Genomic DNA, 25,009 nt, shown 5'->3' on the forward strand with positions numbered 1-25,009 from the left:
ATTTTATCCAACTGGACGGATCATCCCAACATCCACCCCTTTCAAACACTCACATTTATCATTAAGAACCCATCCAGTCACCAAGAGCCACATCTACAGTGGTACAGTATTTCTAGTTAAGCTCGTCTGTGTAGAGTGTATAGTACTTACTTAGCATAATCCTTAAAAGTACTAGAGCATGCAAGAACAACATGCTATAGTGACAGTGCAGTAGTCTATGGTATACTTCAGAGAAATGGGTTTTATGTGACACGTTTCACAAATCCCTCAGAGGACGAGCTGAGGATTAGAGACGCACAGCTCGTCCCTCTAGGCAACACTCGCAATCGGCGTGTCCCACGGAAAGTCACAGGCTTCCGCCCAAGACTCTCTATTCATAGTAAACATCATGCTTTCCTGTGAACCGCCCACACTAACGAGACGCCAGAATCGCCGACATGCTTCCAGGCACCGCCGTCCATCAACCACACAGAATTTTTTGGACATTTACTTCTAGGTCTGCGATTATTCCCATATTTCATATGTTCTCACCTGGCCTTGTTACCAGCATCCATGAGGTCTGCGATGTCTGTATAAGAGGTAACAGCCAGTTTGGACAGGTCTTCGACGTACGGTCCGAGTAGAGGATGCTCCCTTACACGGAGGTTCCCTTTGTTCTTGGGGTTCAGCAGGTCCCTCACTCGTTCACAGTAAATTTCCATGTATGCCACCTAGACAAATGTGTTGGGATTTAGAAGATTTTTACAAAGCAGAAGTGAATCCTATCCAATATGTGTATACCAGGGTCTAACAATATATCGTCATATCAGACGAACTGGTTTTAAACTTCCTGCAGGACGAATAAACAATGATCTGTCCATTCATCTTTGAAGGTTTGGTTTTCATAGTCTACGTTCCTTTTTTTTTTTTTTTTTTTGGAGTGAACCATGCATTATCAGAAAAGCATCGGGTCCGGATAAAACTGTCACTCGACCAGGTGGCGTGCTTTGAACTCTTATATATATATTATATATATATATATTATATATATAATTATTATCATATATTATTTCCACAAAAAAGATTTGATCAATCGCTTGGCTAATCAAACGCTTGATTAAATCATGTTTGTTGAAAATGATTTCATGAAATCAGGGAACAAATGAATGGGACTTACTGCGAGGTCAAATTTGTCTTAAATGAAATAACACTTCTTTCTATACTGTAGCAATATTTTCCATTTCTGATTGATTTCTTTGCTCATTCACTCCTATTGATCATCTGCGATTTCTATGGTTTATTTTAGTGATTTTTCCTAACACGGGACCTTGTTTGTCCGCGGAGAGTCGGGTGAGAACTCCAGATTCCACTAATGCTTCGTACCAGGTGGGTTTGTGAATTTCTGCAGGCAACATGTTCCACTTACCTCCACTGAATAAGAGATATCGTCATTGTTGTTGTCATTGATTTTCTCAAAGAGTTCTTCACAGAGCTGGAAGAAGGAGAGGCAGGGAGGGAGGAAAATGGTGCATTAGGCAGTGTGGACAGACTGATCGATAACGCACACAAATAACTCAAACCACCGCCTGATGCTCGAGACAGAGAGCTTAAGTCCTTAATGTCTTCAGGCTACGCTTGCTGCTCAGATAAACCTGACTCATTCACCTCTGCTGTCCTTTTCCCTTCCTTCGTTACGTCTGGAAAGAATATAATCCCTACGAACCTGAGGGATGATGCCTTCCTGTCCTTCTTCCTGCTTTCCCATCATCGTGTAGGACTTGCCAGCACCGGTCTGGCCGTAAGCAAAGATGCAAACGTTATAGCCTTCGAAGGCGTGCTGCAGCATCTCCTTCCCGATGTCATTGTACACCTGGTTCTGGGACGCAAAGCAGGGGTCGTCCGTCTGTACCGAAAGGGGAAAAGTCGCGTTAGCATACATTTTAAAGTGACGGATGGAGAATAATTGTTGCGCAGGCTATAAAAGCTGGAGAGGAAAGAGATCACAAAAACTTTACCGTGGTGTGCGACCAGTACGAGTGGTCAAAGCTGAAAGACTTTGGTGCTTCTTTGGGGTTTTTGGGATTCAATATAGCTGGAAAAGAGCAGAGAAGAAATGATTAACACAGTGCAAAGAAACATTTATCTTCCTACAGCACGTTGTTCACTGAACCCATTTTCTCTGGTCTATTTTCTCAAAGGTGCGATATAAATAGCACAAAATATTCTCTCGTGATCTTTATACTGTATTATCTATTACACTTACGAATCTGGTAAATAATGTCCTGTATGAACAAGAAACTGGGAAACCAGACTTAAAATAATATTAATACACACGCACACATATATACACTGTAGCAATACATATATTAATTGGGAAAAGCAGAATGAAATCTACTGATTGGATTTTTGATAATATATTATAATATAATATATATAAAAAAAGAAAGACAAAGAAAAAGCATCTAATGTAAAATTACATAATGGTTATTTTAATGCATTAACATAAAACTTAAATGCTTTCGTATTAAACCATTTATAAAGAATAATTATATACAAAGTGGTGGCCAAAAATATTGAGACAAGTGAAACTCATTTATTCATAATCTATACTGCTTATCCTGTGTACAGGGTCTAGAGCTTATCCCAGGAGACTGTGGGCACAAGGTGGGATACACCATGCAGGGCAAAGACTACAGACAGTTTGAGAAAACCAAATTAGTCTAATCTGCAAGTATTTGGACTTTTGAGGGAGGAAATCTGGAGGAAACCCACCAAGCACAAGAAGAACACGCAAACTCCATGCGCACAGACCCGAGCCGGGAATCGAACCCGGACCCTGGAGATGCGAGTCCACAGTGCCAACCACTACGCCACCATGCTTTTTTTTTTTTTTTTTTTTTAAATAAAGACACTTAAGATATTAAGAATAAATTGTTATTTCATGCAATGAAATTGCTATACAACAACCACTGTTATATAAAACCTGCTGGATCCGGCTGGGCATCGAGTCAAAAAGACATCAGCAGTACTCTGGTGTCACTCAATCCATGCCTGATCGCTCGCTTCCTGTATCATGTACTTTTTGTAGAAAAAGAGGAATTTCACAATGCACTTAAGAATTTCCTAGTTTTAGCTGCTTTAAAATTAACTAAACTGGTTGATTCTAATTAGCCCCAATCTTCAGTCAGATAGGCTGTAAGTAAATAGTGACATCACCTGTTTTGTGCACAAACAGAACTATAATACATGGCATATGATGGCTAAATGCTTTTGGCCAGCACCATATAGTCATAAATGACTTTTTTTTTTTTTTTTATGTTTCATGTGGATCTTTGTCTCAACGCCTTTCTTCAAATTGTACTAGAAGACAAGACATAGATTCGTTTGAGGAAAAAAAAAAAGGTAAAAGTCGCTCTTAGTAAAAGTCAGGACGATTACCTTTTTCACAAAAGATACTTTCAATAAGGAATCACGATTCACGCCTCTTTCGTTACGCACTGAAACACTGAGCAGGAATGCCATATGGTGTAAAAACAAGCAAATCTACAGAGGAAGTGAAAGCCAGGGTGACACATGAACACTTTCAGTTTTTGTGCTGTGAAGCTGCATCATTTAAACACTTTCTATCCAGTTTTAACACAAACAAGGGGAGGGAACCTCAGGCAAAACAGCTGATTTTTCAAAACTGGTGTAATTTTCCAAACGAGACTGTAGGAGACCATATGCTCAGCACGTTGATTGTGTTCGTGGCAACAACAGCGTTTTGTATTGAATTTATGTTCCCCTCCTGTTACCTCATTCCCCTCTACCCGACTCCACTCCCGTGATTCCATGCATTCCTTCCTCCCTCCCTGTACACACACCCCATCCTTCTTCTCTTGTTGGATTGTTGTCTTAATAAACAGGAATGTGTAACCATGTCTGGTATTCAGGGAGTTCGGAAAACCGGGCCTGCTCTCTGTCCCTACACGCGGCGCGGTGCAGCGGCGGGATAAGCCTCGCGGCGAGGCCGTGCCGCAGGAATGTACTGTAGGATATTTATAGTCGTAAAGGGGGCCAGCTGCCACTGAAATCCCCTTGACTGACTGCGTCAGAGATTGTCGGCATGTTGCAGCGGAGTGTCCCCTATGCCTGGGGGCGGGGAGGGTAGTTAAGGCTGGGGGGAAAAAAAAAAAAAAGATGGAGAGACTGATGAATTTGAAGAGCATGCTCCTGACCTAGCAACGGCCCAAACACTAGAGCAACACAAGGCCTGAGTTTCAGTTAGGAGTCCGTGCCAGGATCACCACATCATTAGCTTTCAGACAGGGAACATTTATTATAATACAGTGTAGAACTCCATAACGTCGACATGGACTATGGAGTGCACAGGTATGCAAACCAAGAGAGGAACACAGAACAGACTGCATCACGGTTTCATATGGTCTTGACATTTATTTACAGTCAATATATTTAACTCATTTTTAACATGTATTAACCAAACGAACAGGGTGGCACGGTGGCGGAGTGGTTTCAGCATTGTTGACTCACACGTCTAAGGTCGGGGGTTCGATTCCCGCCTCACTTCCTAAGTGAGTGGAATTTGCATGTTCTCTTCCCCTGTGCTTAGTGGGTTTCCTCCAGGTACTCCGGTTTCCTCCCACAGCACAAAGACTTGCAGATTAGGCTAATTGGCGTTCCCAAATTGTCTGTAGTGTGTGAACGAGTGTGTAAGTGTGTGCATGTGCTCCCTGCAATAAATTGGAGCCCTGTCCAGGCTGTACCCTGTCTTTGTCCCCGAAGTGTCCTGGGACAGACCTCAGACTTCCTGCGACGCTGATCAATTATTGCGGACTCCAAATGATCACAGTGCTTGTGCAACATAATCCACAACATTGGCCACTTTATTAGGAACATCCAAATGCTTTTCTGCTTACCACGGATGTAAAGAGTGGCTATTTCAGTTATTGACAGTTTAAGCCAGTCTGGTCATTTTCCTCTGAACTCTCAGCGTGTCCTAAAAGACATTTTTAGCCATTCCATTTTCTTCCTTTTTGTTGTTGACCGTGCCATTCTGTGTAAACGTATGGCAAAAGTTTAAGTTTCTGAAATACTCCAAGCCTGCTTTTTATCAACACCATGGTCATTAGAATTACACTGACCATGTTTTCACATTCTGATGTTTGATATGATGTTTGATCATCAATTTGAGCTGAAGTGCCTGATCTGTATAATGGTGATGTGTACATGTGTTCCTAATAAAATGACCACCAGGTGCATGTCTAAAAAGTCTCACAAAGTGTACATATAAAAATAAAATAAAAAAAACGGTAAAGTAGCATTTAATTAAAGAAAAATCCTGTGGTAGCTGTGTTTCTAATGACTCGGGATGTTATGACAGATGGATGATGTAAACATAAATGAACCATCATTCCAACCAAACCTGCATTATTCATTTCCACAATCAATCATGAAGATTTTTATATGGAAGGACGCTTTCATGGAGGTTGATAATGATCATAAATGATATACAGTACGGGTTGGGCTGTATGAAATTTTAATACTGATCCATGTCTAATAGGTCAACTGTCTAATTAGGCATCAAAGGCGCTGCACTTCAGCTGAGGAGGCTTCACTGCTCGAACCGGCCTAATCTCACTACACACTTAAATAATTCAGCAGAGAGAGAGAGTGTGTGTGTGTGTGTGTGTGTGTGTGTGTGTGTGTGTGTGTGTGTGTGTGTGTGAGAGAGAGAGAGAGACAGAGAGAGTTATGGTGGATTGGTTCCGAGCTCTCTCTCCTCTAACAGGTCACATGACCGTTCGATGAGAAAAGCAAACTGTGGTATCTGTAATCCGAGTGAAGGTTTTTCCTCTGGGAGCGTGACAGCGGCGTGCCGGAGCACTAAGGTGCGAGGGGGTGGGAGATGGTGGGGGTGAACAGGTACGGGTAAAACCAGGCTGAGAGACTACAGGAGATCCTGCAGACATAGGAGGAGGAGGAGGAGGACGCCTTTTAGGGCATCAGGTTATGAAAGGGGGGGGGGAGCTAAATTAGGAGTCGTCTCACCTCTGACCTCTCTCTTCCTGGAACAAAAAGTCAAGAGAGGCTATAAACACCTGCCGTAGTCACACGCTCCAATCAACTAGTGTGTGTGTGTGTGTGTGTGTGTGTGTGTGTGTGTGTGTGTGTGTGTGTGTGTGTGTGTGTGTGTGTGCGCGCATGTTTGTGGTCGGTGGTGTGGGCTTTATATACTAGGGCAGGTCACTGGAGAAAAGCCCAGTCTGTAGGCTGGCCTTCGAGTAGACTTTCCCTTACTGTGCCAGTGCTTGAGCTTGGGTCAGTATCACAGCCACACACACACGTGCACACAAACACGCACCACCTACACCACACACACATAGACCATACATCACACATACACACATAATACATCTCTCACACACACACACACACTTACAATAGATCACACACACACACACACACACACACACACACTTACAATAGATCACACACACACACACACACACACACACACACACTTACAATAGATCACACACACACACACACACACACACACACTTACAATAGATCACACACACACACACACACACACACACACACACACACACACACACACACACACACACACAATACATGTGTCTCTCCTAGCATTTTTACAGAGGATAGAGGAAAGGATGGAAGGTGATTCATGCTCACTCACGACACCTCATTCTCTCTCCATCTGCTTTCAGCCGGTCACAGGGATATGACACACACACACACACACACACACTTATTGAAAATAAGATGCATCAAACAATCCATCATTCCATTTCTATTGAAATCTGTTCTGATCACACGTACTTGTTTTAGTATTTAATCTGTGTCAGTCGTTGCAAACCATGGCAACAGGTAAGGTTGCCAAGACAACCGCCGCACGACACTGTGGGAATCAGCGAATAACATTCACGGATTTGTGCCCTTTTCTGACGCATCAGGCATTACTTCTGTTTTTTGTTTTTTTTTTGGTTGGATATGAAATAAACAATGATACAGCATGTATCTTTCTTTGCAAAAAAATAAAAAAGCTTTTCACTCTACAGTATATTGAAAATTTCCAGAAATTTCCTGGACTCATAATGGAGGGATTTGTGGCTTTGACATTAAGCTGCTTAAAAGTGCAGAGTGTACTAGAACACCATGCCTGAAAGAGCGCAGGCCATCAGTCTTCCTGACACAGTGAAAGGAGCTAAAGGTGATGGCGGTAAAACGAACCGCACCGTTAATGCACTGCGCAGATTGAGCACAAGGTCATTAACTGATATGGAAACGCGACGCCAGCCGCATCCGTGCAGGTCACGACTAGCGCGAAAGCCAACATCTTAGCCACGGTTTTAAAGCACGACACGCAAATGAGGGTTTAAGAGGCGGTTAACCACACCTCGCCTCTCGAAACAGGCCGTTACAGCTGCACAAAACAGTCCAAGCTCATTGTTATGTAAATGTGGCCCTGAGCAGGTCATTTACATTACACTGTCCTCCACCCCAATCCGAGCAAGTGAGGGAGATGTCACAGTCACATGACCATCCAAACTCAAATAACAGTTTCCACTCTTCTTGGAAGGCTGGCCACAAGATTTTGGAGTGGTTCTGTGGGAATTGATGGAGTTGAGGTCAGGGCTCTGTGTTAGGGCCTGTCAAGTTCTTCCACAGCAAACTCTTTTTAAACTATGTCTTTATAGTCCTTGCTTCGCACTGGGGCACAGTGATGATGGGATAGAAAAGGGCCTTTCTCAAACCGTTGCCACAAAGTTGGAACCATAGCATTGTCCAAGATGCTCAGTGTGCTGAAGCATTAAAATTGCCCTTCACTGGGGATAAGGAGCCCGTCAGAAACTGGAAACTTGGCCTATACATAAACCTAAATAAAAGTGTATTATTCTAAAATGCTAAATTGATATTGCAACATGAATTTGACATGGTTACGGACACTACAGATTTTTTAAGGGGGAAAAAAAAAAAGAAACCCTCAAGTTTGAATGGCACGCTTTACATTAAGCAACAATTTTTATGTCATACACTTCTAGAAGCTTACACCAATGTTAGTATCAATACTCAAAGAAATAAGAATAATTCGCATTTAAAATTATTTTTGTTTGAAGCGGGACAGCATATCGCTGGAAAATGGCCATTTTTGGGGGCACATGTAAAAATCATAAATTCAAAACAGCTGATTAGTTAGCAACTTGAAATTTTTCCATATTGCAACTTCAGAAGTAGCTCCTTTGGCACACACATTTTCTTTATTACATGCATAACATAAAACATGAAATAAGCACCAATACTGTGCTTTGGCTGTTTATTCTTCCAATGTGGGCTTGTTTTTGACCACTCCTCAGCACCACATCAGTGCAAGAGCTACCAGAACTTTATAGACAGACACAAACACCTATAGACACCTATAACATGCATTCTGATACAATAAACCCAGCAGCCCCATCCTGTGCTGATGTGACCTGGGGGTGGAGGAAGTGTGGGGGTATAGGGGTTTAGATGCAACAAGGTGCAAGATAATGAGCTCGTCTGCTTTCATCGCAGCATGGAATAAAGGCAGATGGGACTTTTAACCAGAGCTCGTTTTCATCAGCCATCCAAGCATTTATGTGGAAAAGAGAAACAGGAAGTCGACATCATGCTGCTCGGACTGTGTCGCCCAAAATCTCGGCCCTGATAGATACTATAGCATCATCCAACACTAAATCATATTCGAATAACAGCGACGATGGCTGGAAAACCTTTAACAATTCTCACTGCCTCGTTCCCTACAACTCTCTAAAAAGCACCCGGTTTCAAATATAGACTTGTAAATGCAGTGAGCAGATGTTTAACGTGGATCGGAAAACAAATTAACACCGCTCAAGATTTACACATGCGCCGGCATCCACAGGCATCCGTCCAGCACCACGGATCTTAAAGTGGAAAGCTAAATGAGGAAGCTCATTCTTGCCGCACACACAAATACACACATTGAAAAAGGTTCTGCTGGACTCGGTGACCTCAGACTAGATTGAGAGAACACCCCCATCAAACTTTATATGGCCACATAAGCGCAGGTGTTTTCTGATTTAGAGAGGGCAGGCTTGATGACCAGTTTCGGCTTAGCTCAGCTCCAAACTCCAATGACGGAGAACATTTTGAGACGATACCTTTTCAAGGTGAAAAGCTGAGGTGCCAATAAATGTTGTTGTTTTTTTGTCTCACCATTGATGTAGTTACGCTGTGTGACCTTGACTGGGAAGACACCTTTATAACCAGTACAATGAAAGCAGGTCTTGCTATTATTATGTACACCATCATTCACCAACACCACTTGCACATTACAGAAACTCGGCTGGGAGTTACTGCCACATCCTCCATACAGTATTGATCTCGTTCCAAGCCCTTTCCACGTGTTTGGGGTATTAAAGAAGTTCCTGGGAGGCCAGTGTTTAAGATTAATATTAGTCACATATATCTGACAGCCCAGTGAAATGATTTTTTTTCGGGATATCCTGGTTAGGAAGCTGGGGTCAGAGTGCAGGGTCAGCCAGGATACAGTGCCCCTGGAGCAGATAGGAATAGCTCAATGGCTCAAAAATAACAAAGTGGGGTGCTTTGGCTCAAATCCCTGACCTTCCCGATCAGTAACCCACAGCCTTAACCGACTGAGCCACCACTGCCCCAACGATGAACCGGTTCATTTGCATTATTCGTCTACCAACTGCCTAAACGTGCTTATAGAACCAAGCGTCAGCTATGGAATAAGCATTTTTTTCACCGGAACACCCGTCTTTGTTTGGTCTCAACACTATTTTCGACACAGTCCCATCCTTGAGATCCCTGTGGGTTTGGTCTCCAGTTGGGCTTCGGCATACAGCCCACATAGCTTTCACTTTGCTAAGAAAAAGACAAACAGAAACAGGAAAGCTGGCGAACAATACAGTGGGCCAGTCTACAATGAGGCCTGCACAATGCATTAGGTAATCTGTTATGACAAGCCTGTCGGGGGCCCTGCACCCTGATTAAGCCCAAAATGATGCTTCCGGCTCAACATGGTACAGTAGAATAAGCTAGCAAGAATGAAATGTAAATATCTACACAACACTTTAGACTCTTGAAGAAGTACTACCTTTTGTTTATTCCCTCCGTTAAGGCTTTATACGGTTTTTAGAGCACAGGATCTCCTAATAAAGTCGTAAGGTACAAGGTGTGAGAGGTTTAACCTCTCCGTATGGATGAATAGGAGCAAGATCGAGTTTGAAACCTCTGAGAAAGAGGAAGAGGCCCACACTGTATAGGCTATTTATAAAGCAGCAGATGGTGAGTTCCCTGTATGCTGACAGATCCTGAAAGGAAGGAATGAGCACATTTCTGCACTCAAAGCTTGCCAGGTTCACGTGACAAAGATGAGACGACAAAAATGCATTTATTTTAGCCAAATCCTGATTCTAAAAATCAGCCTAAGATCAGAGAAACATCCAATGCCTGGACAACAATATGTAATCCCTTAAGAATGTACATGTTTGTCTTGCATAGCACATTTAGGGGCGTGCATGTGTCACCGCACATCTCTCGGCCTTGTGCCAGCAACAGCTGCAAAAAAACAGTGAACATTTCATCATAATAATGAAGACGTGACAAGCAGTCAACCAACCTCCAGAACCAATCAGCTTCACCATGAACGACTGAGTTCTCATCATTTTAATTGAGGTTGGCCTTAGTTACTAGGGACAGGATTCAGTAAGGATCGCCTGATAATATATTCTCGGGATACCTAGGTGCCGATGCAGTTTGTATTGCGATTCTCCCCTGTCAAGGAGTCACCACAGTCAACCACCCGATCCGCATTCAACTTGGTACAAGTTTTCTGGGCTTGGGTCCAACAGTAAGGATACCCTGCGTCCGGTGGTTGTGTTTAGGTTGGGAATCGAACCCGGGCCGTCCACATTGCAGATAAGAAGCATAAAACTGAGCCACCGCTGCCCTTTTGACTTTTATTATTTTGGATTTTTTATTTGGTATGAAACAACAATCCAACTCAACATGCTTTACACTGGCACAACATCTATGCTGTAGCTTAACTATAGCCTGCACCTTTGAATCTCGATGCCTGCTGCATGCCACGCGTCAATCTGTAATCCTTTTTTCCATGGGGATTCAAACGCTTGCATGGAATTTGACACAATTCCGTCTCATATAACTCTCCTGCTAGCATACCACACATCACTAAGTTAAACACAGAGCAAATTAAAGCTGCTAGCCAGAGTAAGCTTTTTACTTTCGAGAACAGAGCATCAAATCTCATAGCTGAATTGTTGGCTAGAATACAGTAGGTGCAAACACGACGTTGTCCCCGTCAGTCGACATTAATGCCCTTAACTAGCGAACAAACTCTCATTACCACTTTAGAGGTAATGACCGTTTTCAGGCAACCAAATCATGGGACTTGAGCTAGCCAATAAATGCAGGTATAAATCTCAGTCCCTCCAGATGGTTGCTGATGTTTCCAGAAGGCTGCTGACTAGTCAGCACATCCTGCTCCGAAACCCTACAGAAGCTTAAAGTTTGAATATCACATTAGCAGCTTCCACGAATCTTATTACACGGCGAGATATTTCGGTTCTAAAAGCTTCTAAAGCCAAGTCTGTTTTTACACACTTCATCCAAGTGCATCTGAATCCGCTGCGTATCCTATACTTCACACCTTCGTCGAATGAGGCACGAGGAGGATCCCTAGAGGGATGTCAGTGGGTGATGACTGCCGTGCATGCAAGCCCCCCATCATACACACTCAGCATGAAGAGGAAACGGCACTGGAGCAGGTGTCCCAGAAACCTATTTGTTGTGTGTCTACCAAGGGTTTTCTGCTCTTCCTTTGCCAAAGAAGTAGCAAAGCTTTCAAATAATTTGGAAATCGCAAAGCAAATTACTAGTTTTACCTTTCACTTAATGTTCCATAAGTTGACTTGAAGCCTGCACACAGATCACCAATATAATCAAATATAAACATGTTTGACAGCAGCTTTGTTAACAAGCTTTGGGGGATTTCTCACAGCTACTGTAGACACTGTAGGTCTGTAAGCCGTGCCCGCTGGGACAAACCAGTAATGTTCTAGACGGCATTTAATTAGACAAACAGAAATTCAATACAAGATTACTCTTAAAGGGATATTTTTTTTTTAGTCGGTCTTTAATCAAAATTGAGGTGTATATTAGAACAAGTTTTTCACCAGGATTATGAGTACAATGTAAGTAATCAGAGCCCAATTGCTCAACCCTCGTTCCATGCAAAAGGGCATTCCAAAGCTCAGGTAAGACTCATATGAATCTCCCGAAGTTCCATTGAGAGATAGTCGTATGGCTACCCGGAACAGTACAGTTACTTCTAGGTAAAGAAATAGATACATTTGTACTAAATATAATATACCTTCGAAAGATCCCACCTCGATTTAACCCGGTGGCACTGCAGAAGCCGAGTACGAGTCTTAGCTGAACTTTGGGATTTATTTTTACAAGGGAGGACAATTGTGGAATTTACCCTTTTACTCATGTTCCTTTGCGGCCAGGATGTAGAACAGGAAAAATTTATTAAAACAACCAAGACCTACTGTAATGCACTTATATTCAGCTCTACACTGAACTGGATAAAAGAGAATTAAGAGTAGAAATTTTAAGTTTTAGGGGGCAATTACTTTTTCACATAGGGCCAGGTAGATATAGACAGCTTTTTTTTTTTTACCTTAATTAATAAAATCATTTACTTTGGTAACTTAGCATTATGCACTACCATTTTGGCATCCATAACACGTAATAAACAAGTATAAAAGGTAACAGATCCATCAGAGATCATTTTATAACTGCCCTTATCATACCTCTTTAAAATTAAATTGCGTTGAAACACAGTAGACCTAAATATATTTCGTGCACAATATGTGTGTTCATTTACAGTAACACACTGTATTATATCCTGTATAGGGTAGCCTCCAAATGTGGTAATATTTTAATATAAGATTTTAACATGCATTTTCTGATCAATACTGTATAACTGTATGAAGGAAAAAAGGCCATCTGTTTTCATCTTCTCTCATTTGATGCCCTTCCAAATATATTGCATGCCATCATACTCTCTTTAAGTTACACGGAAGGTTAGAGATCCTGAGCCAAAGTGACTGAAATGTGAGAGGGTTAAATCCTAATGCCTGCCACAGGGAGAAGGGGAAAAACTGAGGCAGACATAAAGAGCAGATGAGTTGAAAGGAAAAAAAGATGTGTCTTTGTGCTGGAAAGCCTTTATTCTTTACCCTTTGGGTGAGTTCACAGCTCCTTACCCCTCCCATTTGCTTCACACAAAAGTCAGCAGGGGCTCCGGGGCTGGTACAGCTTTTTCATATCACATAGAAAATGGTACAAATGAATCACAGCATTTAAATAATCCCAGAGATGCAAAAATGTAGGCTTATTTTTATTCACACCGCATCAGATGATCAGCAACACATACCATGCCTGTTACATTGAAAATCTGATATGCTCTTTGACTACGGTATATTTTCCAAAGAATAGTTCTTCTCTTGCTAAATCCTCTACACTGAACTGGATAAAAGAGGATTTCGAGTAGAACTTCAAAGAAGTTCAAAGAACCTTTGAAGTTGAAGATTACAGGAATTCGCCTTAGAGTTATTCTCACAACCCTCGGTACAGTCCAGACCTCACTCCAAAGCCATCCTGGGAGGCCAGCGTTTCACAAGTGAAGAAGGCGGTCTGATCACAACTCCAGCGTACTAAGCAAACTTTCTACCCATCACTATTGAAACACTGGGATAAGGGATTAGTGTAGAGTTTTTACTCTCATAACTGTTGAACAGACATATTTACAGCATAATAAATGTATTAATTATTAAAAGGAAACCTTTGCTGGCGTTTAGTCACTTTTGTAAGCATGAAATTTATATAGCGAAGTCGTTACAAAGGATGAATACCACTGGCGTATGTGATGGACAGTGCTGTGAAAAAGCAGTATTTTTTACTGATTGTTTTATTATTTACTCAAAGTTCAGACTTAAATCCGATTGAGATGCTGTGGCATGGTCTTCACCAGCTTAAACCCTCCAATGTGGCTGAATTAAAACAGTTTCGCAAAGGAGAGTGGACCAAAATTCCTCCACAGCGATGTAAAAGACTCATTGCTAGTTATCGCAAACACTAGATTGTAGTTGTTGCCGCCTGTGGTGGCGAATCCAGTTATCAGATTTAGGGGGCAATTACTTTTTCACATGGTACGTAGGTTTGGACAAGTTTTTTTTTTCCTTAATAGATGAAAAACTGCATTTTGTGTTTATTCTGGTTATCTTTGTGTAATATATTTTTTTAATGATCACAATCATTTAAGTGTAACAAATATGCAAAAAATATATACTTTTTTCAGAGCGCTGCAGATGTGGAGATTATGAAAAAAAAAACCTGAAACCTTAAATGGAAATTCTACAATGTTCCACTAGATGCGTGAGAAGAGGCAAATGCTGAAATAACTTTAAAACAAACTGCGTCACAAGTAGGAAACATTTCATCAAAGCAAAACAGAGGGTGAGAGACTTCATCATTAAAAGTTAATAAACTGAGAATGATGGATGGACAGGATTAACACTTGGGCTTCCATCAAAGTAAGCACACATCAGATGTTGGGGGAAAAAAACCTTTTCTCTCAAACCGCAGCAATGATGGCAGAATTAAAATAAAGAGGTGGTCTTGGTGTGTCCAGTGGGACACTTCATTAAAAGACATTTTAATAGGACAATCAGTTTGTTTTGCTTGCACCCTTTTGTTTCCAGGTTCTGCTTTCTATTTCCAGCAGTACTAGAGTCTCAATAAGAGAAGTGGACGCAACGGACCGTGCCTGGACTACAGAGGACTGCAGATACTGTCCTATTTATTTCCGAGTGCAGAGACACAAAATCAGAGAGGGTGAGAGAGAGAGATTCTCTTTGGTGATCAGCCTCCTTCACACTACAGATCTGAGATCTGAATCTGAAAACACATAGACCATTATGTTTATATACATGTTTAAGCTGCTTGATGATGTAAGTCACACAGGCACATGACATACTGTACATGACATCATTCTGATAAGATCATCAATCAACTGTATGGCCATGTTAAAAAAAAAGAAAGTCAGTGATGTATTGTGATTCGATTGTGCAGCAATTAGCAAATAATATCGTTAAATTGATTCTTTTAAAAAATTTTATTTTTTAAAATTATGTTTGCCCTTAACTATCGACACAGATTATATCCTGTGTGGGCGGAGCAAAATGTTTGCCAAATTTTGTTAAAAATTGTAACGAAAAAAAAAGTCTGTTTTTTTTTTTTTTATCGCATTACAATATTTATACAATCATGATACTTACAAAATTGAAAAACATCGAATCGGTTATACGGCTATAGAGTATGGTTGCCAATCCTCTATAGTCCTGCAGGTGGCGTGCCCTAAACTACTGACACGGCACAGCATGCTGTGTGGTCGGAGCAAAATATTTGCCGATTTTGTCCCTGGTAATTCCTGTTCCTATTAGACACATTTGCTAATACAGTACCATGTGACTGCTGCATGATGCAAAGTTAAAACAAATCAGCTGGAAAGCTGCTGCATTCGTGCCCTACTTTATCCCTGTATAAAGCTGGTATCTGCAGAGAGGGAGAAAAATCCCACAATTCCAAAGCACAAGTACAGGATGTACTCTCTCGCTCACATGCACAAGGTGTGGTGTGTGATGCACTGTTGCTCTCATCCCTCAAATGCCATGGTCTACCTACTGTATGCCTGTAATTAGGCATTAGAGTGCATCATCACATGATCACAGGCTTGGGTCACTTAACTCAGGTATAACCAGATAGAGCCGACTTTGCAGTGGACAAGCAGATTTTTTTCTTAAAACCGTGCATCTGATACTCCTTGATGTTGTAACTATAGCATGAACATTACAATTCACCCCACCTGCTGCACTACACACATCGACCAACGTGGTACATACGACGTGGGTTAATGAAAAGAGTTTGATTACTGGACATTCTGACGGAACAACCGAGTAATATCTTATAAATCATGCTGTAATAGTCCCGATTGAACATGCTTAGAGAAAACCAAGACACTTTCCAGTAGGGTTCTGATTCACCTAAGAACATCTGATAGGATATCATGATACCTAGGTACCGATTCCATTTGTATTGATTCATGACAAAAAGATACTGACAAAAAATATGTTTGCTCCATTATCCAGAATTCCCAGCTATGTCTAGGGAGCAGACTGGTTCTCCTAGCAGGAAAGGGGTGGGACACTTGCATTCTCACGTCAATCACAGGGACTTTAACAATCAGGAGATTCTGTGAGCTTTCCTTCCACCCCCCCTAAGGGTTCACGAGCAGGATGCCGTCACATGTCTCAGGGGATAATTGGTAGCTGTGGTTGTCCCTGGTGATTTCCATCCATAATAATCTTTTCCCCCCCTCCATTAGTCTGTAGTAATGAACATGTCTAGCTATTAGGTCACTATACATTACTACAGTATGTTACATTAAGTATTATTATAGAGCCTAGTCTGTCAGGTTTCCAAGCAACCAAACCAGTTAGACGAAGTAATCGCAAGAACATTAGCTGAGTAATCTAGATTTTTTTTTTATTTGATTATATTTGCCTAATCTTGTTTAGCTCTATTTATCCTATATTGATTTTCTTGTACCGCATATACAACACATACATGTATTTGTCACATGCAATCAGAATTGGGTTTTACAGTATATGCACACAGATGACTAATACGTTGCTGTATGCGTATGATGGAACAAAGCGAGAAACGATCGTAGCGCAAGGATGAGCAACCATACAAAAACAGCTCAACACTGAAAAGTAGATCTCTGCTATAGTTGCATCATAGTACAGGAATAAAACGTTACCCATCTCACAGCAACAAAACAACACGATATGTTTTATGACCGTTTGCCTGTATGCAGGACATGCACTCATCAACATGTATCTTGTATAACCATATATTGTCCTAAAACCTATTAAAAAAAAGTGTGTGTGTGTGTGTGTGTGTCTGGTTAAAATACCAACAAAGAGACTACAGAGATACACACCTCTCTGTAATGGCCTCCAGCAGCCACTGTAAGCCCATTAGTATTGATTGTCATGGACACCATGATGAACCATAGTGCATGATGCAATATGAAATGTTCAGGGAATATTCCTGGAAGGGTTAAAGCACCATACAGTCCAATCACCATACTAGTAATTTTTAAATATTAAATATTATGATTTTATCTCTGTATTAATACCTAAACCTAAAATACCTAAAATTGTTCTTCTTCTGTATTTTTAGGTTTTGGACAATTAAACTGAGCAGGGAAAAATCAATATCGTTCAAGCTCATGTCTATGGTCAAATCTTATGTCTATGGGCAAATCACAGCAATGACTACATTTAGTAGAGATGAGGGGAAAAAACTAACAAATCAATTCAGTTATATATTGTGATTCTATCATGTGACAATCCACATTGACTCCGATTTTTAAAAAATTATTTTTCAATTTAGATACGATTGTACAGTGGAACCTTGGATTGCGAGCATGATTCGTTCAGGATGCAGGCTCGTATATCAAAACACTCGTAATTCAAAGCAAATTTTCCCATAAGAAATAACGGAAACTCAAATTATTTGTTCCACAGCCCCAAAAAATATATACATAAAAATACAAAATATAAAGTAAAAATAAAACAAATAAACCTGCACTTTACCTTTGAAAGGAATCGCAACAGAGCAGTGTGCTTTCCATCCATAATATCCATATAACCAACCTCTTGCTTAGGCAATACTGCTTATATGACCCTCTTCTGTATCCTCATTAGCTGAATACAATATTTCTTTTCAGTTTTTCAATGATTTACACATGAACTACCCATATTTAAGTAAATCTATTAGTCAGGAATTAGTAGCAAAAGCTGATCAGACGTCCCAGCTCGTTTTGCAAAACCTGCTACAAAATGTCTCCCATCAATCCTTTCCTAACTATTAAAATAATATCCAACAGACAATTCATATTTCCAGTGTAACCGTGACCACTGGGAGCAGATTTGGTGGAGCGTGACATTAGCAAGGACTGACATGTCTCCTCAGGATTGTGGGTAATTAGTAGGGCTTATTTAATGATACTTGTCTATCAATTACTTATAATTACAACAAATGGTGCATGTACATGAACCCTAATGTGCCACTACTAATCAGAATAACAGCCCCATTAGAATAAAACTACAATAATTAGTTTTTTTTATCACTTTTATCAGTAAGTGCACTCATTGCACTTGAACCGTAACTCAGTAGTTATAAATCATTCTTTCTGTTTTTGCAGCGTGCGAATCATTGAACCTTTAGTATCACCTCTATTAATGTGCACGGTAATGATAAGAGTGACACATGGATTCATAACCAGAGAAGGTCAGCAGAGGAAATAGAGTGATGACCTCAGGCAAGCACAGGGATTAGGTTCCTAATCAGGTCAATCACTAGGTGCTTAAGCCAGGTCGAATCCCAGCCCCTCTTTACCCTCCCGCACATCACTGCTTCATCTCTCTCTCTCTCACTGTCTATCAATAACAAAGTTTATTATTAAAATAATTCCCTTTCAGTTCTCTAATTACTGGCAGGTAAAAGCAGAACAGAGAAAATAGGCAGCTGGTTAATATTATGACCTTTACTCTGTAAATACATTTACATTTAGGCATTTAGCAGACGCTATTATCCCAAAGTGCTTTGACGTTTCCATTATTGGATAGAATTTACAATATACACTACAATAATTTTTTAATTATTCATAGAATATGATTATTCACAAATATATACTTTGCAAATGTAAAATTCAGATTAAAAACACTGGATCTCCTGTGGATTTGACTAACAAATTTATAGCGAAGGAAAAAAAAAAATCTTTTAAAGCACTGTAGTCCACTTCATATACATTATACACAATCCCTCTACACATAATCCTTCTAATATGTGCAGCTAATCTGGGTTTTCCCTCACTGACATTTAAACATGAATATTCTTATATACACACACACACTATATATATTCTATCATGCATACAAATATATACTAATACTTTATATTTACTATACTAATTACATAAAGGACAGTCAAGTCAAACTGGGACTTGTAATGAAATTCCTCAGGAATGAAGGCATTTGAATGAATGGTGCAATTGTTTTGAAGAAGGTCGTACATCCATGAACCATGATCCCAGCTGAGGTGGCTCGGAGCGTTCCAGTGAACCAGGCCGATCCTTGAAAATCATGAACACCACTTGCACATTATAGGAACTCGGCTGAGAGTTATCGCCACATTCCTCCGTACGGTCCTGACCTCACTCAAAGCCATTTCTACATGTTTGGGATCTTGCAGGAGTTCCTGGGAGGCCAGGCCATGAAGCAGGCGGTATTATCAAAAATCTTTTTATCCTGATGGTACCCAAGCACCAGTGCAAGACTGAGATAAGTGCATTGAGAAACAAAGGTAGTGCAATCATCAAATAATCAAAAATCCCGGTTTGACTTGAACAGCCCTTGAACATTTGTGCTTGGAAACTTCTCGGAAATGAGAAACTCCTCATTTGGATTAGTGAAGATGTTAAGTTAGGCCAATACAGAACCATTTAAGCACATCATTTTACTTTTGTTGCTGTTGATTTTTTTTTTTTTAATTTGATGTAAAGTTTAATCCACAAGCATTACCCCCCATTTTTTTGCTACATCATTTGAGGTGAGAATGCTGTGCTTTTTGTCCATTTCTTAAGGTCACTTTAAGTTAAGTTATTTTTGCAACACATGTTGCAAGTGTGAAGGTGACTCCTTTATTCTGTAACTACATCATACCGTACTACGCTACTCCTGCTTATACCGGTTCAGATATTGTCGCAGGACAAATCGATCTTCAAAATAAACTTAATTCTTTGCCATATGTGCAACTAAGAAAAAGAAAGACGTTTGCAACCACTTTCTTCACGTCTACAGTATGTCGCAACTAACCACTACTACTGCTCCATTTTGTTTGCGCTTTAGAGTATTCTGTACATCCATCAATAGATTGATTAGTCAAGCTGCACTTCAAGAATCCTGATATTTACAATAACATCACTGTTACATCTCACTGGACCAGTCCATCATTCTATTTGTACAGCATGTGTTCGCTAGTATGCGAGTCGTTAGTCCGTCTGTGCACTGTACACTCAAGGCTCTGTTCCAGCATCTTCGCGAACTATTTTGTTGAATGTCAGTGATGTCATAACAATATTTTATTTATAGAACTGCTGTATGAAAAAAAAAAACAGTGCTTTTGTACTGAACATCAGCACAGCTGTAGCTACGTAAAACTGACGCAAAGCTGTAGAGATATTAAGTACAACAGCAGTTTGCAAATTTGCAAAAATCTTCCTTCTTCAGGTAACAAATAATCACGATAATTAAATGAACATACAAATTATCTATAATACTGTATCATCTGGCGAATTTGCACATGAGTTAGCCATGTTCTGCAACACATGTTAACCACCTCTATATACTGTACATGTTAACAACCGAGGTAGAGTTGTAGATGACCGTACGCATAACTGCATATGGACGTTCTATAATTTAGTACCCATTAATTAATGCAGGAGATTAGACACATATGAATGAGAGCCACTGGAAGCAGACGATTCAGTTCTAATTATGAATGAGCAATCAGTTCTGCTCTCAGAGCGTGACAGCGACCAGGATAGATGAATCGTCTCTGCCGAGACCTTCTGGGTAATCGGTAATGTGGTACACGCTTTCCATACCCGTGCCCTCATTTACTAAATCCTCCCTGACAGTCAGGACAAAGTCTCCCCTTTACTCCTCCATGTCCAGTGATTGCATTTCATTCTAGGAAATCCAAATGGCCTGTAATACAGTCAAGGTAACAGAGGAAAGGAGAGAGGATTGACATTTTGCTGTTCTAGCAGAAAAAAAACTCAAACGAACAAACAACCCTATTTTCTATCTGTTTGTTTTTTATCCTGAGTATTAAAATGAGACGTGACAACACAAACAGTACACAGGTAGCGATTTAATGTGTACTGAGACAAGAAGACTAACTTTAGTTTCAAATCAGGCACAAATAACAATAGAAAATTAACTGACGACAAATCACATCAATGCTTTAAATGGTTTGTGCTAAGAACATAAGAACGCATAAGAACGCTCCACCTAAAGAAGTCTCCTCTTACGAACTGAAATGTTGCAAGGAATTTGCTTCAGCATACGAAGCATTTTCGGGATACGAGCGACCGGATCGAGTCAAGCCGAATGCCGGCTAAGTTGCACGTACTTTATGCTTTTTTTTTCTTTTTTTTTGCGTTATGTGCAAGATTTAGTAAAGACGTAGCACCATGGGTCACAAGAAAGTTGAAAAGGATGGTAGCAAGAAGAAAACAGAGCCAAAAGGCATCATAAACTAAAGTTAAATGAGGTTTAATGTCTTATTTATTTAATATTTTATTTGGTTTTCATGTTTATTCTAAATGTTTCATATGCAAAAAATATGATTATAGCGTGGGAAATTGGCAAATATTGGTTAGATTTTGAGCTGGAACAGATTATCATTAGCAGATTCACATTATTCCCTATTGCGTTTCGCAATACAAAATTTCACCTTAAGAACTCGTCTCTGGAACCGATTAAATTTGTATGCCGAGGTGCCACTGTATTATACAACCAAAATGCTTTGTTTTGTTGTTTTTTTTGGGAGAAAGTGGAAAAAAAACGATTTGCAATTTATATGAAGAAATAAAATGAGAAATGTATTTGTTAACTGTAAACAGAGCAGATTTGTGGGTTAAATGTTTTGTTCCAAGATCCAAAAGTGTTAACCTGAAGTTCTGGGATTTTAACTCTTATTCATTTTCTCATTAAAAGAAATGTAAATAAACAAATAAAAGCCCTAGATGTCAAAGTAAACACCCCAATGAAACAGTCAAACAGGTAATGTTTTGACCACAGTAAGGAAAACAAACATTTAAAAGGTAAACAGTACATCATGTGAGCAGTAATATAACAGTTACAGTTACAGTAGCAGTATGATAATAAGTTTGGATTTTTGTTCTCTACATTCTACACCAATACCAGAGATTTCCAAACTATAAAATAAATAAAAAAGGAATTAGGTAATTAAGTAACAGTCAGTTGTTATTTAAGACACGAAGGTCAGCTGTTATACTGCAGATTAACAGTATTTGCAAGTATTAACTCCTGACTATTGTATTGTCAGGAGCATTTCAAAACCCATCATGCACCATGATGAAACTGTCTTTCATGAAAACCTTCCCAGGAAAGCAAGACCAAAACGTACCTCTGCTGCAGAGGAGAAGTTCATTTAGAGTAACCAGCAGAAACATCCAAGTATCAACTGTTCAAAATAGATTATTGCATCTTTTGGATGCCTTCAACATCGTTTTATAATGTAGAAAGAAAGAAATCAGACCATGGAATTAGAAGGTGTTTCCAAACTTTTGACTGGTACCGTACTCTGTATACTGCTCCTTCTACAAGTCATTCACGGATCTTTCACAACCTTCTTATAACGTGTGCACCGTTTAAATCTTCTAAAGAATCTAAGGGTCTCATCATCGTGGTTAAAGTGCTTAAAGTCTGCAGTAAATGTCAATCAGTTTTACACTTTCATTCATGAGAAATTTCATCACAGGTTGTGGTTTATTATACTTTTTAAGCAAAGGTCATGTCAGACAAATCCACTGTTGAGTGTAACCGAGCATTGTGATTACAGCACCATTCATTTTATTCAATTGAATGAAATATTTGTCTTAACTTCCTTTTATCAAAAAGGTAATTTTTTAATTTTTTTCTGTAATGGCTGACTTTAATCAGACATCGCAGACTTCTACTACAAAAAATATATATATATCTATATACTGTGTATATACAGTACGTGGATATATGTATATACTGTAAGTATAGTGTAAGTAAATGTTTTTCAGGACAGGCTTTACTTGAGGGCATCAACATCCTGTCACTGATTCCTTTCCTACCACAGCACAGCCCGTCACGTTTTATTCCTTACTAATAAATTCCTTTTTTATAGCGCGCCTAACATATTTCTTCTCATGTAGCTGCATCATGTTGCACATAGCCCAAAGGTTTCTGTTTACTGTCCCGTAACAGCACAGCTGCCTGCTTGGCCAATGAAATCTCTCCATATAACTGTATACGATTACTCACATCTTACTAATAACTCTGTCACAAGCACAACTCCTGACAATTAACACTGCGTATAGGATACTGACATTACATATCCATATACAGTAGGTGTTTAAAACAGAAACAAAAACCCAACATGGACTAGACCAGAGGTAGAATGACTAACACTAATCTGTTTACATCTGTTACATGATTTCTATGGGAGCAGCAGCTGTAAGATAGAAGATCAGATTTAATTCAAGACTATGACGTATCGTTTGCACATGGTCATGCGCTTGTCGTCTGGATCTGGGTTTCTTCATGAAGATCGCAAAGTTTCACCGCACATCCGATGAGCGTATCGGCCTTACAGAATGGTGGGAAAGTCCCCGCTATTTACACAATGCGTCATACACACCTGTGAGATCATGTAATTCACATGACACCAGGATAATGGGGGGACAATGCATACAGTGTTGTTCCCTAACAAGGAGACTCGAGATGTTCATAATGACCTGATGGCTATATAGTAAAAACAACATTTAAAATATATAACACCAGTCAAAAAAGTTTGGACACATCGAGTAGTTCTATGTTTTTTTTCCCCTACAAACAATACCGGATTTTTTAAAATTATGAAATAACACATTTGGCATGAGATAATTAGGCAACAACAAACAATGGTTATTTTAAGACACGAAGGTCACCTGTTATAGTTCTTCCAAAAACAGTACTGTCAAGTGCATTTGGAAAACCCATCAAATTGTTGTTGTTCCTTTGACTCCTCCCAGCAAGGGGTCGTCACAGTGGACATTTAGTCCACACATACAAGCTGACACAACCCTCCCATTTTATCCGGGCTTGGGACCACTGCATCCAGTGGCTGGGGTTTGGGCACTGGCTGGGAATCGAACCCGGGCCTTTCGCATGGCAGCGAAACACCAACCACTGAGCCCCCTTGCAAAACCCATCAAGTACCATGATGAAACTCATAAAGACCGTGCCAGGATGATTACTACATATTTAATATTCAATAAGGAGATTATTTCATATTCAGCATTGTTTTCCAATGTAGAAAGATATAAAAATTAAGAAAGACCACGGAATTAGAAGGCATGTCCAAACTTTTCAATGGTAGTGTACGAATACAAAAAAAAAAAAAACGATCCAGATTTAGTAGTCATTTGAATGAGGTTTAATATGTTAAACGATGCCACCATCGCCTTGCACCTTCAGGGTCCGGGTCCGATTACCACCACAGGTCTGTGTGCATGGAGATTGCATGTTCTCCTCGTGCTTGTTGGGTTTCCTGCAGGTACTCCGGTTTCCTCCCACAGTCCAAAGCCATACAGATTAAGATAACAGGCGTTCCCAAACTGGTCATAGTGAATGAATGACAATCGGGCATCAAGCTGGCAACCCGATCCCTAAGTAACTGTCACAGAAATGATGGATGTATCCCCAGGGTGGGGAGTATCTGTCGAATCAAAATATCAAAACTAATATGGTAAACAACGGGTTTCTGATTAAGCAGTCATACAGCCATGCCGTTCCAATACTAAACTTAAAGCTATGTTCACATTACAATATTTATTACTCAATTGATTTTGGTTCAAATTTTCCTGCATGACGTCCTCATTTCGGTAAATGATCCGTGTTCATCTTTAATGTGAACAGATCTCTGTCTGTAAATCAACCCACATGTGTGTATCTTTGATCAATAGCATGCAGGATTCATTAAGAGCCCCAAATAA

The 25,009-nt window shown here is 40.0% G+C and overlaps 1 protein-coding gene across 7 annotated transcripts in view; it reads right to left on the minus strand.

Moving 5' to 3' along the window:
* The window catches only part of kif1b (kinesin family member 1B), an 88,525-nt gene that overhangs the window by 59,172 nt on the left and 4,344 nt on the right, over positions 1–25,009 (minus strand). For all 7 annotated transcript variants that reach the window (XM_053482559.1, XM_053482558.1, XM_053482556.1 and 4 more), the window contains exons 3-6: positions 1,995–2,071; positions 1,703–1,882; positions 1,406–1,471; positions 532–710 (exon numbers count right to left, since the gene is read on the minus strand). In XM_053482559.1, the coding sequence (XP_053338534.1) occupies positions 532–710; positions 1,406–1,471; positions 1,703–1,882; positions 1,995–2,071 (502 nt within the window). The remainder of the gene's footprint in view (positions 1–531; positions 711–1,405; positions 1,472–1,702; positions 1,883–1,994; positions 2,072–25,009) is intronic.

The sequence above is a fragment of the Clarias gariepinus genome, chromosome 22 (assembly GCF_024256425.1).
Source record: "Clarias gariepinus isolate MV-2021 ecotype Netherlands chromosome 22, CGAR_prim_01v2, whole genome shotgun sequence".
NCBI lineage: Eukaryota > Metazoa > Chordata > Actinopteri > Siluriformes > Clariidae > Clarias > Clarias gariepinus.